The 18,997-nt window shown below is 43.8% G+C and overlaps 1 protein-coding gene across 1 annotated transcript in view; it reads right to left on the bottom strand.

Moving 5' to 3' along the window:
• LOC308157534 (nck-associated protein 5-like) overlaps positions 1-18,997 on the bottom strand; it is a 116,529-nt gene that overhangs the window by 29,698 nt on the left and 67,834 nt on the right. Inside the window, exons 6-10 of the mRNA XM_080531113.1 lie at positions 12,655-12,745; positions 9,795-9,947; positions 5,909-5,977; positions 4,124-4,162; positions 3,775-3,894 (exon numbers count right to left, since the gene is read on the bottom strand). Of these exons, the coding sequence (XP_080387239.1) occupies positions 3,775-3,894; positions 4,124-4,162; positions 5,909-5,977; positions 9,795-9,947; positions 12,655-12,745 (472 nt within the window). The remainder of the gene's footprint in view (positions 1-3,774; positions 3,895-4,123; positions 4,163-5,908; positions 5,978-9,794; positions 9,948-12,654; positions 12,746-18,997) is intronic.

The following is an 18,997-nucleotide window of genomic DNA, read 5'->3' as shown; positions in this document are numbered from 1 at the left end:
GGGGGAGAGGAAGGGAGAGGAAAGGAGAGGGGTAGACAGGGGGCGAACAGCTCCCACCTTCATCACTGTGAGCAGGGCTAGCTCACTATACCTGACAGTGTGATCCTGCCAAGGACAGCCACACACAGTGGGAGCTAACCTTCTCTGTCACTCCTTATTACTTGATCTTCCTTTGACTCATCTCTTATTAAGTCTTATCCTAAAGCCAGATGGACACAATGCGATGTTCACAAATGGAGACAATCCCAACCGATGAGAGGGTCTCATACTGACAAGTACAAATTCCGACACGTCACGTTGTCTTGACGCAATGTACAGACCCGTACACTGCATGAACAGACCCGATGGCAGCTCTCACACTGGCGACGTGACCGAGCCCCCTTTCACGCTCCCCTTCAGTATTTGTTGACAATGGCAGAAATGTTGCTGTCCACGAAATACTATAAGACATTTCAGCTGTAACCTAATAGTCTTCTTATAAACAGAGGAAAAAGCATACGAAATCTAAAAGACAAGATATCCAGGACAGCAGGGGCCATCTATTCATAAAACATTATGGGAATATTTTATTCGTCATGATGAGAACTTGGCTGGAATTGCATTGTCTGCTCAGCTTAAGTCATTAAATATATACAGGCAAATAATAAGATATAATACGACTATGACTGAGGTATAGCAAAATATCATCTCAATTATACGAAACTGAGAGAGTGACAAGAATAGAAATACAGGTATAGGCATCCAGTTAGCTTAACTCAGCAAGGGCAGACTTCCGGTACCGCAAAAACTCATAAATATGCATCAGGCACAAATAACTGGATGGTTTGGGCACTATGTCCGCAGGGCCTGGAAGTTGCTGGAAACCCAGACCTACTTTTCCTAGTAATTGACAACTCAATTGCCACTCGCCTGTCACTTTTGATAAGGCTGCATAAGTGGACAGAGCTACTTGACAGGAATTATTATTCCTGGTTATGCACCTTACAAACACCTGGGCGAATGGAGCTTCCAGCGTGTGAAATGTCACATTACATGCGACAGCAGGTCAAGCACATTCCTAATCACAATCTCAACAGAACGCTGATTCTTTATCACAGAAATTCAAGATGCCCACAGGGGCCAGAATACATTTAATTAGCGACTCTGTGAACATTTCAGATTCCCAGTGGAAACGAAATAGCAGGACGGGTGATAAAGTGGCTGACTCACACCTTGCACCTTCCGAGAACCTGGAAATAACAATCACTTGTTATAATATGGTCGCTAATGATTATCAAATGATTATTTATATTTGAAACGGGATTTTGGTATGAAAAGAATCATGACCAATAATATATGTGCATTGTATGGCATTTCTGTGAAATTCAAAGGCTATTTGAAGAAAAAGCTATAACAGTTGTAGATGTGTAAAAATAAGGTATTTTTTTGTCTCTCTCTTTTTAATTGATCAAATCAATCAATAATAATGCCATATGATATTTTTTCTGTCAATAAAACCGCCCATTTCAGATATAGAGCTATGCTTTCCATCCAAAATTACAATTAATGACACCGAAGGGAATTCTCATGAGTGAAACAGTAAAAGCGATTTGAACAAATTATGTTTGTATCCTTCTGAAAACTGACAATTATTTCCTTGTTCGTTAATGGGGTGTCAAACATAGTCGCGTTACAAAGTGGTCTATAAATCTTTTAGAAAACCTGTCTACAGTATGTATTTCACAATAACAAAGAAATGTCTGGCGACAAATCTTTATTCCTGTACTCCCTGGTGGAATTCTGGAGCCTCCTGTTAGACAATATAGATTGATATTCCCCTCTTCCAATGGGCACACTGAGCATGAACACACACTCCATACATGTAGTGTATTGAAAACACTGAACACAGTATAATACATTATTGTAGGAAATGACCCAAACATATTGTTTCGCCAAAACAAATGGGTAACAAATATGTGAAATGTGTAAGAAAAGACATATATTTCTATATCTATATCTATAATAATGGTAATAAACTAATAATATATATATAATATATGTATATATATATATATATATATAGAGAGAGAGAGAGAGAGAGAGAGAGAGAAAGAGAGAGAGAGAGAGAGAAAGAGAGAGAGAGAAAGAGAGAGTGAGAGATTCTCTCTATCCATGCCGTAATTTATTCATTGAAAAAAAATGTTTGAATCTATAACCTCACAATCTGTTGCCATGAAAATGTACTCCTGCCAAACAAAATGTAATCCCTCACTGGACAATGTGGACTGTGACTTTCAATCATCCATAGAGTAAGTCCACATCAGTTAGTCGCAGGGATTGCAACGAGTCAACAAAGAATCCATCTAACTCTTGTAGTGGACATACAGTACTGCAGCAGGCATCCTTCCTTATCAGCTGCCTATGGGCAGGTTGGTCTATTAGGACTTTAAATTAACATAATCTTTACCATTCTTATTCGTTTTCTTTCGGAGTTACCTTTTGCCAGCAATTAAACTTTTTTTTTATTTTTTATCGTAGAACACGACTGTCATATTGTCCGTTGGTGTACCTGAATTTATTGACGTTTACTGTTCTGCATTCTGCTCCGTCCTCGGCTTCTAACCACCTGACCTGACAGCCTCATGGCTCTTATGGCCCTAACTGTCTTCTCGTCCCTTGTTCTGCCTTGTTAAATAATGCAGTGGGAGCTGGAGGAGGCTACGGCTGGGCTAGCGTTAACACAGAGCAACACCTCCTCCCTCCTTCCCCTGATGGCTCCCTTGTGCTCATCACACTCTCCTCCAGCCTGTCTCTGCAACATGTTCCATTTCCAGCCCCTTATTTAAGCCACTAGGAGTCTCATTGTTACTGTACTGCATCTGTATCTGTCCTCCATACAACAGTATGCACTGTCGTGCGGCATGCCTCCACTGTTCCTCTCCCAGCCCTCCCTTCACTGTGTGACAGTCTAAGGAAGCTCCAGCACCTCTCTGAGACAAGCAAACGAGAGATGGATGGCAGCAGTGGCAAATAGGATTAGGCCAAATCCGTGCAGCCATTGTAGTACAGGCATGACTGTCAATCTGTCTCACGTCTCATATCTCTCTCTCTCTCTCTCTGAGGAAAAAGACAAAGCTCAGTGTGCATTCCTACCCTACTGCAGACGCTGTCCATGTATGTCTGTGTCATGTGCCTAAGGGGGCGATGCACTAGAGGTAATTTGGTTGAGCACTCCATTGTCCCTGGGGAGAGAGCAAGATGGATGACATGAGGAAAGGGTACTTTCTCATATGATCTCGTCTTAACCCTCCAGCTCACGCAGGATGTTTTATGAGACCATCATCTGTACTCAGGGACCCAGGCGCACAATCGCATCACAATCACAAAGAGTGAAGATTCCAATATCTCTGAGTAGAAATATCATCAGTATAATGTGAACAAATAATGCGCTCCTTCAGCAATAAACCTATTCCTTCCGCATGTAAAGACAAGTGTGAGACAACCGTCTCAGCCACCTAAACATTCAACCAGTAATGTTTCAATCATCCACAGGAACTCCTGAGTCATACTGTCTTACTGTGAACATAAACTGTGCTGTGAGGTTCTGTCATGGTTCTAGGTGGAGCTGATTGGACAAGTGTGAGGTTCTGTCCTGGTTCTAGGTGGAGCACATTGGACAAGTGTGATGTTCTGTCCTGGTTCTAGGTGGAGCTCATTGGACAAGTGTGATGTTCTGTCCTGGTTCTAGGTGTAGCTGATTGGACGAGTATAAGGTTCTGTCTTGGTTCTACCTACCTGGAGGAGCAGGTCTGAGGCAGGTCGGACCTTCTGCTGGAACAGAACACTCAGGGTCCGGTTCTGCTGCTCAAGGTCAAACACGCGGGTTCGAAGCTTCAGGCACTCCTCTCTCAAGTCCTGGAGATGAATATAATACAGGTGTATAAGTTATTGCATACTGAACACAGAGATCTTTTAGCAAAATGAACTATTTAACAAAGCATTAATGCATAAAGCATAAATTAATTAATGTTTAGATACTGTATGCTCACACATAGGAAGCAGTAACATGTCTAAGACATGTGGATCTAATTGAAGCATTGGAGACATTTCCAGAACACAATAGCCATATCAATTAGAATCAAACCTTTTGGGTGAGAAGCGCTTGCACAACTTGATTAGCAACCTTAAAAAGAACAAAAGGAACTATTAGTAACATAGTGTATTTCATAAAAAAAATCATTGTGTGACCATGATCATTTGGCCTGTAAGGCATACAGAAAGTAGAGAGTGGATGGTCCCGTTTGACCCCTCTCCTCTCCTCTTTCATCTGCCCCTGCCAATACCGACGCTGCACTTCCTCAAACAGTTTATACTGGAGTTCCAGCGGAGTCGTTCCCAAAATTATTACCGGCTTTAGTGAACACGATGGCACAATACATTACACCGCTTTTTCACCGTCTTCCCTCCCGAGGAGGAGTGTGTTCATTCTTAATGGCCCCAATCATAATAAATCCCAGATGGGGTGGCAGAGAAGGCCAGAGGCAAGCAGCAGAGCAGAACAGATTGGACCGCACACGTCTTCATGATGTTTAATTGTCTTCTGTTGATCCTGTATTGACAGCGCTGGGCTGATGTAGGGCTAGGGAAGTGGTGGGCTAAAGCACTGTTGTGTCTGGGTCCGGTCGCAGATTGCCTCACGCCCGCCACAGTTTAGACCACAGAGCCCATCGACCCTGACTCAGATTACGGCCCATTGATTGCTCATTAATACAGTGTAAACTTGCATTGGCTTTTCGAGGTATCCGCTCCCTTTTATTGAACGATGGGAGATGGAGGAGATATGATCATGTGAGCACTGTTAGGAGTATCATTTAGCTTTTGTAAAGCAGAGGAATACTTATTCACAATACGTTAAGATCTGAGGATCTTCATTTAGGATTCATATTTGAATAGCAGCGCTACCCTCGCTGTATGAGGTTCATTGTGCAATATCTTAGAAGCAAGACCTCGAAATAACATATAGTTTGAGTTCCTTTTGAGTGTGTTTACTCAATTGTTTGAACGTGGACAGCCCAACTAGCATAGCGATCAAGCAGGAGGTCACCTGCTAAACATAATCACCCCAATCATTACAAAACAAACCTCACATGTTCTACAGTTTCTCGAAAATGCTGTAGGCCCCCCAACCCAGTTGTTAGAGCAGCATCGACTCCCTCATCAGAACATGATCATTAGTGAGCTGAGTTCCCTTCAGAACAGAGGACACTAGGTACAGAGGGCAAACACCAGACAAGACAGCACAACAGCCCCCGTCTTTGTGAGGGCAGGGAAGTGGAAAAAGGGATTCGGGCTGAATCCACCAGAGGCATTAAGCCACCAAGGCTAGAGTAGGATACACACTTTCACATCTCAGTAGCATTGGTAAACAACTGCCCAACACAATTTCACTGGGAGTAACAACACATCTGAGAACGTGTGATCTTTTCTGTCTTTCCCATCTCTCTCTCTCTCTCTCTCTCTCTCTGATCTCTGGTACTAGGCAGTCTGTCCCTCCTGGCACACAAGGCCTCCTGACTCCCCTCAGAGTGACTCAGCGAGCGAACCAAGCCAAGGAAGCTAATTAATTCCTGTCATTTGTGTCCGTCAGGACGCCATTTACCCTGCTCTCTTGCACACACAATGCGGATCATCATTGTTACAATGTAGCCACAGTATGTCTCCCTAATTAGATTTCCTTTAGATTCCTCGAAGGAATCATTCATAATGTAGTGCATTGAAACATAACAGATGGTCACAAAACACATGTGTTATAAATGCTGTTTACTCTATTACGACACAGTGAATATGAAAGGTTATAACATACTTTACTGAACAGTCCCCCTTGGGTTATGTGAGGTTCAGGCCATTTCAATTTGAGAGTCGCACTCACCTCATCTAGGCAGCGTTCATACTGCTCCCTCTGGGTCTCGTTCTCCGTCGCCAGGGCCAAGTTCTCCTCCTGTGGACCCACAACGAACACACATCAACTCAGTGATACTGTAGACACTTCACACTTGTGAAAAGTTTAGTTTGTCATCAAAGCCACTTCACCACTAATCAGTTTTCTGATCCCCTTTAAAAAACTGTATTGAAACAGAATTAACGAGTTAAGCTATGTTAAAGCAACACCAGTGTGCCCTCTATGTGAAGGACTATTTCGAGACGGATCTGTACTGTCATAGAACAGTGAACATTAACAGTATCAACAATTTATTTTCTTATTCTTATATTCTGTGACATACTGTTGCGAAAATAAAAAGGGAACACCAGTATTCCAAATGTCGGCCTATAGGAGGCTATTGCTGAAACAAATCACATCAGTATACTGTGGTAAAAATAGTATGAAATGACATTAAGAAGACAAAAGCAACAACAGAGAACATTCAAGGGGTTGAAAAGGTCAGGTGTCAACAGAAGATCTGGTGGACCAATAAAGTCCGTGGAAGTATCCCAAACAAAAGGTCAAGGCGATTGAAATGATGACCCTGAACTTCAAGGCACACACGGAAATTTGGAGAACGGGCTAATGTGAATACTTCCACCGTGTTCAGAGCAATAGTACTTCACCTTTAAGGGAGAGGCCTATCAAGCTCTCATTTGTCAAAAGCAGCCAGGGCATATTAGAACCTGTCAACTTCTCCCTAACCGCCCCCCTCCCCTCACCCCTGCCCTTTAAGTAGAAACTGCCAGCCCCTTGATTAAACCACGGGCCGAAATAATCTCAGGCCAAATTATTCGACTTGCTTTACACAGTACTCGGATGGGACAGAGCTCTAGGCGAAGCAAAAGCTTTTAGTGTGAGCCGGGGCACATACTGATCATAGTTGAGATTGCTGAGTTTGCACTTATGGACGGCTTTCGATGTGTATTCATAGACCTAGTTATGGTAGTAAAAAGTTGTATATTATTCATGCAAATAGATCGTTGTCTAGAAAACAAGTGCAGGGTGAAGTGAGATACCTTGTTATATGGTTGATTTGTTTTTCATGTAAATTGTTTGAGCAAACTCACAAAACAATTGCTCTGCCTCCACCAAAGGCTTTTAGAATTATTTAGTTCGATTCGTTTTCACAATGAAACAGAAAAAAACAGAAAAAAAACAAAAAAATTGCAGACATATTGCCCTGATAAAATATTGTTATTATTGTAATTATAGGAGCGAATGAAAACAAGAACAATAGGTATTGCAGCTTCAAACAAACATAATTGTAAAAAAAAACATGACGCCCTCATCCTGCCAATATGACAACATTGCATAGTTCCAGCAAATGTAGAGAATGAACTGTAGTTCAATACAATCATGACCAATAATGACATACAGTATTAGTTTGGTCATGTTGGTCATGTTGTCCCCTGATTGTTGTGAGAGATATTTAGAGAACCACAGGATTGACAGCATGAGGCTGCTTCTGGCTCCCAGCAGTTATGATGGGGAGAGGGAGTGGGGAGAGGGGGTGTGTGTGTGGGGGGGGCGGGGGCTGAAAGCTGGCTCCACCACAGACAGTTCTCCCTCTGTAATTGAACAGGAGCGAGCCCTGTGCTTCTGAGACGTCGTGCCAGCTGTCTTCTCATGACGCCTGCACCAGGCCTTTCCCTGGCACCCGTCTCAACACTGCTCCAAGCTGCATGGCAGGCTGGTGAAGACTGGGCATGCAGTCATACTACCCAGGCGTACCAGTCCGGCAGTCCTACCATGGTGTCTCATTGTAATGCATGGTACGGAATGAGGAATGGTATCAAACCCAGATGGTGATACCATTACTTATTCCATTCCATGCATTACAATGAGCCCTGTCCAATTTCTACCTCCACCAGCCTCCACTGGTGGAAACAGGGCTGGACTGGGACAAAAAAATGTGGCCCTGCCATTTGGCTCAGACCGGCCTACCACAATCGGTCGGACACCGCCCATCAGTACAACAACCTTGCAGTCTGTTCAACATGCATATGATGCTGCATATCTATTGAACCGTTCATCAAAACCCCTATAGAGCGCAGTAGTGTCATAGAAAGATCAAGTACACCAACGCAAGTGTGGGCCAGTGTACTCACTCACTGTTGACTTAACTCCAAGGTGATGAGACGTGGCTACTGAGCAAACAATACTCAAAACTCAATACTGTTATGTAATTGACAGAAAATGAACCAATGGGCCGCCGCCCCTTTTTTGGACGTTCACCAGAGGGAGGGCTTGCCTTGGGCTTAAGCATGTGATTGGGCCGGGCCAGTGTCAGTATAGAAAATGAACCAATGGGCCGCTGCATCCTTTTTTGGGACGTTCAACGACGAAATATAATAATATATCAGACCGGCCCAAACCGTGGCGAACCCACCTGCCATCGGGCAGGCAGACAATAATGCCAGTCTAGCCCTGGGTGGAAAGGTACCATAATGAGATACCATAAATGCTATACTGAAATGGCCTTTATCCACTCCAAACACAACATATTTTCCTTCAACTGGATCTAAAATCATTCACTTCCATTAGTGGGTTTGAGACGAAAAACAGAACATTGATATCTCTTCACGTCTCAAAAAAACGCCTCAAAAAGCCTCATTTTTATTAAAGAATGTTTTTTCAAAATGATTCAATCAGAGCTTTAAACAAGGTACCATTTATAAAGGCATAGTGTGCCATCCATGTTAATGAACGATATCAGCTTGCCAGGGAAATAACAGTGGGTGCCCTTACTTAGTGTCAGCAGCGTTTATATACAACAGAGGCCAGTGATGTATTGCCTTGCCTTTGTTTTAGCTGCTTTTCCTGGAGGAGCATCCATCACCGATGCGGCGGGATGGAATAAAATGGCAGATAACTTTCGATAAAGTCATTTAGAATGTAGCGTTCGGGTAATGCGCTCCCACTAACGGATCAGGAGACAGGCCAGCCATTTCCAATCGCTGAAGATAACTTACTGTGGAGGAGTCATAAAGCAACAAGCAATTACCCAGCACTTTGTTCGAATTAGCTTCATTTCTGTCAGTGTGAAGTAAGTGTCACGTTAATGATGGGGGAGAGTGCTGGTTCCCAGCTCAGGTCCTCTCTAGTAGTGTTCTCCAAGACTAGAGATTCCACTAGGGACTGGAGATGCTCTGCTGTTTTAAGTGGGGTTCAACTATCTCACATTAACTCTATTTTAGATTTGAACTCTATTCAAACTATTTTAGGAGGCCTCTTCATATTAGGTGATTGATTAACTTGATATATGCTTCTATTATAAACTCTTAATATCAGACCCCATCCATTATACCATTTTGGAAGTGTGAGTAGCCCTATTCTTTTACTGTGGCGTTATCCATGTAGCACATTCCGTCTGTGAACATTAGCCATAGGCCCTTGTCACATCAGCCAAAGCTCAAGGGCCACTTTGGAAAATGAGTAGGTGGGTCTTCAAGCGTAACTTGATTAATTCTTAATAGACTTAGTCGCTTAATTGCTGAGGAGATGAAAGACTGTCTGTTGAGTTCAGTTGGAAACAATCAAGGGAGGATTACTCTGCTCTTATGTACTTCTGACTCAACTGGTTGCTGAGAGCACGTGGTGGCGCGCTCCTTCCCAGAGCTGTGTGGAAACTAACAAAGGACTCTAGTGAAGCCTGATGCCCAGGCCCCTCTTTAGAAGTGCTTTGCTCTCCAAACCCAGAGACGCATGAGGATTCGATAAGCCGTCACGCCTCAGACAGAGCAGAGGCTGGAGACAACAACGGGCAGGCTAGTCACAGAGAAGGAGAGAAGGAGGACGGAAAAAAAAGAAAGCCGGCGCCGTGTTAACATACCTCCAGGGCCCGGAGCCGCTCCAGAAGGAGCTTGGTTTTGTCTTTGTCCTCGTCCACCTCGCTGACATCGGCCGGCGGGTCAACCTTCCTCGCCGGCGGGCCACTTCGCTCCAGGCTGTCATGCTGCTTCTGCACCTCCTCTGAGAGTTTGTCCTGACACACAGAGGAGACGATGGGGGGGAGAGAGAGAGTGAGAGACAGAGAGAGAAACCGAGAGAGGGGGGGGGGGGGGGAGGGGGGTAAAGACATGGGAAAAACAGAGAAGAGAGACAAGATAGAGAACGAGACAGAGAAAAAGAGAAAAAGAGAAAGGGAGGGAGGACCAGGGAGAAGAAAGAAGCAGATTCAACGACACAACTCAAAAACATCCCTTAATCCCTAATCGTGTTACACTTCTTTTCCAAAGAGTGGCAATGACCTTGAGGGTTCTCATCTTGTTCGCGATAGGGGACCCCCACCCTTCCTCCCCCAGTCTCCGGCTGTGACTCTAATACACACAGGCGGAAATTAATCGGAAGACAATTAAATGATCAACTCCTGATATCCCAAGGCCTGCTGGCATGCTGACTATAATTCTCAGATCGGAAGACACCCCGACATTGGCAAGACTAATTAGCTACTGTACATGCAACACATTATACAATACAATGGCACTCATGAACTTCTTCCAAGAGTACTTTCTCATACATTCCTAAAAACAAAGGAAGGGATTTATGCATATGACTCTAAACCATTTTATTTTATGTTTGAAAGTTCAAAGTACCGTCAGTACTATATCAATTGAAATATGGTGTCTACTGCACCTCCTCTCGAGTTCAAATACAAATATGAAAAACAATACCGCTAGGACTTATGATGGATTTGCTTCCTCCAGACCAAAGTGATATGCTGATAAAACAAAAAGCTTAATCCTTGCCGGACTAAACTGGGCATCTATCTTCAAATCCACTGAATATGCATTACCGAAGGTACAGTAGAGTAACACAACACCCAGGGGTGGTGCTGTATGGTGGACATTAATCCTAAATAGATTTTATGAGATAGGGAAGCCCCCTTCATACATTTCACATGTCCATGTCTTAGTCCACTGGAACGGCCAGTGGCTTTTAATTCACTAGATCCATTTCGCAAACAGTCTTATCTACATGCTATTTCAAATCTCCTCCACAGACAGTAGGGGTGAACGTGCACTGGGGTTAGATGACATGTACCCTACAGCGAAAACCCACAGCCAAGTAATGAGCTTTGAATGAAATGGGCCTTTTTTTCTTCTATAAACGTCACAAAGGCATTCAATCGTAATCTTCTGATGTATAGCTGTGCACCTTTGTCACATTTTTCATTCGATCCTCTCTGCTGACAGTTAATTGTCAGGTTTGATGATACCTTCCCCAGTAATGCTGTGGGCGCAACAATGGCAATGGCAGTGATGGATGAGCTGAGGAACTTCACTTTGTTAAGCAGTCAAATGTATCAAAAGCACGACTAGCCCCCCCCCGATCAGGAACTTTGTCTTTCCCACAGCTAATCTTACTTTGTTGCCAACAAATGACAATCTTACAAACATGTTGGTGATTTTGCTATGTTGGCTAATCTCTTTGAATCTGACATCTCTATTGAAGACTAGAATAGTACTTCCTAACGATACTTTTAAGACACATATTTCCGGAAGTAACAGTGTCATTAATCAAGAGTTTGACTTTATTACGCCTGCGTCGTTCTTTTGTCTGATTGCTCATCAAAATGGTGCTAAAGAGTGTTAGCAATGATCAGACTTTCTCAAACATATTGTACAGTAGGTAGACTGATCTTCAGAGCAGATCTGTTCTTGTTACGATGAGCTGTAAAGCAACATGTGTTTCTCACTGAGTGTGCACGGCACCAGTTAACACAGCACAAAATGACATACTAGATCCTCTTCTCTGGCACTCGTTTATAGATTCTAATCCCATGTTTATTAATCTACTCAGGCTGATTAATCCTTAGGCTGGTTTTATTCTCTATAATCACTTCATTTGAATAATCACTTGCTGTCTTGGTGTGTGGAATGGCCTGCCCAGAATGGACTGCCCCCCCTGTGAGAGTTACACTCCCAGGTGTCACCCCCAAAAAAGTCCAAACTCATTTCACATGCATTAACCTCATTGAAATGCAAACCACAATGCCTCCCATTTTTCGTGATGACATTCATATTCTACTCTGCCCATTATTTTTACACATTACCATTAAGGACAGACTTTTTTATTCCCAAATATGCATCGCAAAAATCAAGGTGATTTAACAGCCCCTTTAATATAGAGTATTATATTAGAGTATTAATAGAGTTATATTAACACTGCAATTAATAATGTGAACTTATAAGCAGTTATTAATAGATGTAACATATAATTTCATGTTCTTGTTGATAATGTACAGTAAGTACAATATCAATAGTAATATTATCTATTCTGATACACTCTTCACTCAACAAACTATTGACACTTGCCGTTAGTCTAAGGGTTTACAGTTTATTTCTGTCTCATACAATTACATCACTGCTCTACTAAGAACTTCATACTTACTTTAACACAACTATTTAAACCTCCATGTCAATTCAGTTAGAAATAAACAATTAATAAAATCAGATTCACCTCTGTGTTTTAAGTTATTCTGAGCACAAAAAGAAATACAAGACCTTGCAAAGTTACTCTACTGTTGATGAGTCTGATCGGAGCAACACGTCTGGTTGCCTTAGTTGCCTAGTTTGAGGCCGGGTTCATGACTCAAAGGCATCAATAACAATAATGGGAAATTAGACACAGTCGTACAGGAAAGGGTGGAGGAATGCTGGGAAATGTAGTGTACTGTGGTAAGGCATTACCTTGTAGGCCTTCATGATGTCCACAGTGTCCACAGCGGTCTGCTCCAGCACCCCCTGATTCTGCAGCAGTGTCCGCACGGTTTCTTCCATCCTACACACACACACACACACACACACACACACACACACACACACACACACACACACACACAGAGAGAGAGGGGGTCAATGGGTTGGATCAGAGCCATAAACACAAATGTGATGGGTGGGTTTGGATCACATCCCATCCTCCCTGCCCAGTGCAGCATGTGGGACAACATGGTGTAGTGCTGAATGGGTACATATGGTGCCTGGGAGGTTGAAAAAAGTACATTCAGTGAAGCACACTATGATTAAGTCACTGACTCTTTGCCGTAGTGAAATTGTACCTCGGTTTGGCGCCAAAAACATTTAATCTAAATGCAAACCAGGAGACTTTTAGCCCATATCAGAGTGTTACTCATCTTCCTTATGAATAATGGTAATGACCTCTGTTACTCCAACTCCTACTGGTGTACTGTAATACGGCCTGCTGCTCTACTGCAACATCCACTTCAGATAAAATGTAATTGTCATTGGCAACAGAGACAAGGAAACACATTGGGCATTAACCAGGAACCTCTGGATAGAGAGAGTGTGAGGCAAGCCTCTCCTCTCACCCAACTGGAAGTCCACCTCTGACTACAAAGAGATGTGCAGATGAAACGTAACGTTCAGAAGCGGAATATTAATGGAGGGGGGGTGGACGGGGTGGACGGCTACACTTTAAATATATAGCAAAGTATACACAACTGTGAGATAAACGGACTAAAGGACGGATTATTTGATTGTGTAGTGTCGGTCAACCTGCTAAAAAGCCTTTGGTGGTGACATTTCTTCTGACAATGACTTTAGTGACGCTGACGACATTATGTCTAACGACACTCAACAGACATTTTGTGTATTTCCTCGTGATGCGATTTTCCAAGTGACCGGTGTGCGCTGGCTTGTACTTTACAGTACATAGGGGCTAGCATGGGAGCAGGGCAGAGCAGGGCAGAGTAGAGCAGGGCGGTGGGTTAGCTCGGACCATCTGGCAGAGGAGAGGAAGCCTGAGCAAAGCTGTCTGTAATCAGGCCTAGCTGCTGAGTGGTCAGGCCTGTGGCAGATTGCTGCAGCTCCCCCCCCTTAAAACACCGCACTTAATCAGCACAGCTATGAGCGGGAGACGCGAGACAGAGGCCTGGTACACAGCCGCCAGGTCAAGGACATGCCCGATCAGCATGGTACTACATACGTAAGCACAAACATGAATCTACACTCAGACTCCTACTATACAGAGAGTGTGTTACTGTCAAGTTATCTTTGGTGTTCTGTGCTTCCCCTAACTTGAAAGGGCTTTGACCGTTTGACCAGAGTTTCACTGGGACTCCACTCTTTCTGCATCCAATGACCAGACAATAATTATCTTTCTCCTTTTATTTTGGACTTAATTTTGTCTCTTTTTCATCAGATTTACAAGTTTAGCAGTAGTAGTAGGTGAAAAACCTTGAAAAGGTATAAACACAAAATATAGCGGCTAAGAAACAATATGAAATAATTTACAATGCAATAAAACATTCCAAAAGTATGTACCGCCCCTTTAACTTCACCATGAACTGAACTTGATAGCACACATCCAAGTCATCTCACCGTCAGCCACTCTGGTCTCTGCAAACAGTTGGTTTGAGCACAGCACTGCAATAGCACATGTGCCTACCACAGTGTGTTTGTTGAACTGAATCCTCCACTGTGGGACTGCAGACTACAGGGAGTGGTGATTGTTCAGGTGAGCTGCTGGGTGATTAGTGAATTGATTTCAGCTGTGCAGGCCATGACTGTCATCTCATGTTTCTCCTCTGGGGGGAATGGGAGCCAAACCCATGTTGGGATGGCTGAGTTTCTCTAGGGAGGGGAAATTGGGCTCTTTTTCCTTGTTTGTGACGGAATGGTAATGTATTTGGTTTCTTGTTGAGTTTGCCAAGACAGTTACTATCTCCTGTGTTCTGAATGCCGTTAAGGAGAAAATGGTAGACCCATATTATGACTAGAAGGGAAAGAAGGAGAAGGTATGATTCACTGATATCAAGCCTAGCCATAGGCTTTTACTATATCCGAATGTTGATTCTTCTCTCAGCGTTGATGGAAAAAAACACCATATTTAAATGAAACCACTTGAATCCCTATAGTACTCTCACCTAGCCATTTTAGCGGACAAAATGCCAGTGTATGCAGGGAGGTAGTGGTATGACCCCGGTGACCTCCACATAGCTGAGTGGCAGGATGGTGGTGCTTCTTTGATGTCTCTCTCCTCCCCGCTCCCCTGGGTTGTGGCTGAGGACTGGGGGGCTGGGGTTCTGGGGGGGGGGTTGGGGATACTGGAAGTCTGTTGGGTACTTGGGCTTGGGGATAGGGCTACTTGAGACTGAAGTCTGTGGCTAGCCAACACCTGAAAGAGCCTCTTTGTGTTTTTTAATGGTGCTGAGGTGGGTCTGAGAGAGCTGGTTTGCAATGTCACTTCATTCCTGGTTCAAAGTGACCGCAAGCGAGCGGCGGACGTGTGAAAGCCCGTTCTGCAGGCCAGTGGAGTCACCTCTTTGATGATGGGTGGGAACGTGCAGTAAAAGTCCCTGCAGTACTCCTGCCAGTGGTGATTGAGAGGAATGACTTCAACATGGGCTAAATTCCCCACAGTGTTTGAAGTTAGCGACACCCCCCCACCCCGTATGTAGTCCATACAAGCAAACAGGGATGCAGGGCTAGGAGTAGCCTCTGTACTTATTGAAGTGTGATGTTCATGTCCTATGACTCATTCAAACTGAACTCAAGTCCCCATTAATGTCATACCGTCCTATCTCACTGTTAGTGAACATGCTAACTGTACAACTCTGCTCTGTGAAGAGAACTCGTTGTCAACGCTTGACGAACAGACGCTTCGGCGCTGTGAGATAACTGGAATGTTTCAGAGATTAGACGAACCCCCCGTTTCAGTCGTAATGTGTAATGTGACATCAGAGTTTATCAGCCACATGTGAAAGGTGAGTTGAAAAAAAAAAGATATCTCAGCTGCCTTTCAGCAACTATATTTCACAATGAGGCTGGCTGCAGCACAACGGATGGCAGATAAGATACCCGAAGAGAACATAGAGTACACGGTACATAGAGACGTGAGAGGAACACTCTGTCCTCTTCTGTTTTGTTAAGTTTAGCTTTAATTATCCCCCCCCTCACACACATTTCCCTCTGATTCATGTGGTGGAACCTCACAAATAGGAATGTCATGGACAATTACCCCCCAATAATCACATTTCATGGTGTACTGATTACAAATTCCAACAAATATTTAAACCTATTTAGCAGTGAAATTAGCAGGGAGTGAGAACTGAAAGGTTATTTTAAGTGTGTAATGCTTTTAAAAAAGTATTTTTTCTTTTCACGCTTGACAATGAAATAAAAAGGGATTTATCATTTCACTCCGATAATAAACACAGATTAAGGTTAGTAATCCATCTAAAATGCCCCTCAAATGAATATCCCATCTATTTACTGTTAGCATAACATAACTCTACACAACAATCCAGGCATCAGAAGGTAATTTACATAAAGTTCATCCCTACCAAATTTGATTATCTGCATATCTGTGTGGACAAATTTATACTGTATGGATTTTGGATGGATGAATCTCTAAAGTCCTTATCATTTCAATTGTATTTGATGCAAATCCAATATATCCTGGTGACAAGCCTAACATCCAATGGAACCATGAAAGATAGCTTTGAATACACAAGCTGAACATCATTTCATATACATTACAACCCATCTTGCTCAATGTGGTTACAATCAAAGCAGCCGTAAATGACCTTCGATTGAGCACCTCGTTCAGGGAGAGAGAGGGGAGGGGAGGAAAGCTATGTCTGACTTGACCCCCAGACTGTGCAAGCTGAATTTCAAACACGTCGGCAGTGTTTGAAACCAGGAAGTACAATTAAGTCTCCAATCAATTTCAGCCCCAGGTATGGGGTAACACATACTGAGAGCTTTCATATAGTAGTTGAAGGGAAAAAACACTGAGGTGAACAAGATGTGTTTGACATGTCATCAGAATGCACCACCAGCATGGACCAAAGTGACCTATTAAAGGTGAGATAGAGTTTTGGTGGTCTGCCCACACATCCTGTCTGGTAAATGGCCTAGCCCCATTATTTCAGATCTGTCAAAAAAACGTCCACACACAGATTTGCTACTTCCTGCCATTTAATCCTCACAACTTTCAATGTAGTCTAGACTTCACATAGAATGAGTTGTATTACCTGCCAAGAGAAAATGACTAGGCCTAAGCAATATCCAAGTAAAAAAATAAAGTGCAGACAAAACCTTCCCTCACAACAAGAACATCCCGAACACAGGTCCGGTCCGGTCGACTCCGACTTACCCCATGTCGGATTTGCGTCCATTCTTCCCCACGCTGTTTCTCCTGAATAACGCCACAAACACGGTGCAGACATCCCTAAGCTCCATGCGGACAGACGGACAGCCCACGCTCAGCTCTCGGAGAGAGCAGGCTGACCCAGACACACAGCAGCTCTAATGTGGGTCTCTGGGCTAAAATAGGCCAGTCAAGAAGAATACAAGCCTGAGTGCCTCCCCCCATCGACAGACAGCATGTTTGTGTCTCTCTCTGGTATGGAATCGTTCCACCGGCCCGACTCATTTTCTACGAGGTGGCCTCTGTCTCCTGTGTGTTATTATCCAATGCCATCCCAGGACCGTGGTCTGGCAGGGAAATGTGCGGTTCACAGAAGGGGGAGGGGGGGGGGGGGGGGGAGCCCTTTCCCATATGTCCCATGTTAAGCCTGTCAGCCAGCGGAGGAGGGCCCCTGCTGTGTGGCAGAGAGGCTAGACACAGACAGGGATGAGGGCTGTAGACACATGGGGAGACCAGGGATGGACAGCAGACATGTGCGGCCTTATTGGCTCCCAGGGATTAACAAGCTTCTGGCTTAACTGTAAGCAACACTTCCAATGTGACTGTAAGGCCAGCGTAGTGGAATCGTGTAGTTTCGCTGTCCAATTAGCTGTCTAAATGTACTGCATAGGTTTGAATAGAATTATGTGAAAATCTATATAGAAAAACTGAATGAATTATGTGAAAATCTATATGGAAAATGTCATTAGATCAACTCAAACAATGTGTTTAGTGAATATCCATACAGCAACACAGTTACTTACAGCACATTCTTAAACACTACTGTACCACAGAGATGATGCCTAAAACCAAGCGCTGGTTTTCAACATGTCCCAAAATGTCCCCATAATGGACAAACAGACCCTGACCTAATCCTTAACCCTAACTGTAAGAGAGACAAGACTATTCTCTCAAACCTGATACATACAAGGCTAGAGAGTGATGAAGACTCTGAGATCATACTCATGGCTGACCTACCCGGCTGCCTACAGGCTACCACTGTGAAAGCTGGTTACACTCTCACTCCATCATCACGGCATTAGGAGCCAAGCTCAGCCAAGACCTCATTAATCAGTTTGGACAAAGGCACAATTAGAAATGTATTAAACCACACCACAAAAAAAAAACTTAAGAGGGGGGGGGGGAGGGGGGGGGGGACAATCACCTGGCTGTGTGGTGGTTGGATTGGGGTCACAAGGGCCCACGCTTGACCATGAGTTGATGAATAGGTATGAACGTCTTTCTCCTCACCCAGCACCACCTGCAATACTGGCCAACTCAGCGGTATTATAACATTCCCATTATTCTGTCTAGACTTCCTTTTCATTTCCACATTATCTGCGTTTACCTCCGTTAATGCATAATGTAATGGCCCACCGGGTTCGACAGATTAAACAAGTGCAAACAGGTATTTTCCACCAGAATAGATGATTGTAGAGGGGACGCTCCTAGCCGCCCCGAGACAGGAGTGACGTGGCCACTCCCCTAGGGGCGCTTAGGTGGTGTAGTGGATTAAGCGCTGACCATATACCGCAGGGTTCCCGGTTCGATTCCAGCCGCGGACATATCCTGCATGTCATCCCTTCTCTCTCTCTCACCCATCCTTCCTGTCATAATCTCTACTATATCTGTCATTAAAAAGAAAAATATGAGTGGGACTGCCCCACTCAGAAAAATAAAATAAAAAAACGAACCTCCCTGGATCAAACACCCCTCGTCTCTGACCAGGCGAAACACACCCCGTTTTGTTTCCAACGGCCAGCGTTGTAAAAACCACAGGGGGCCTGTCATGCTTGTTAGTGCGGGGTAGCATTACAAAGATCTTCAACCTTACGACCAGTGACTCTTTCAAATGATCTTTGACCTCTTCAATGAGACACA

The sequence above is a fragment of the Nansenia antarctica genome (assembly GCF_963989245.1).
Source record: "Nansenia antarctica genome assembly, chromosome: 5".
NCBI classification, from domain to species: Eukaryota; Metazoa; Chordata; class Actinopteri; order Argentiniformes; family Microstomatidae; genus Nansenia; species Nansenia antarctica.
This window is presented reverse-complemented; position numbering and strand designations above follow the sequence as displayed.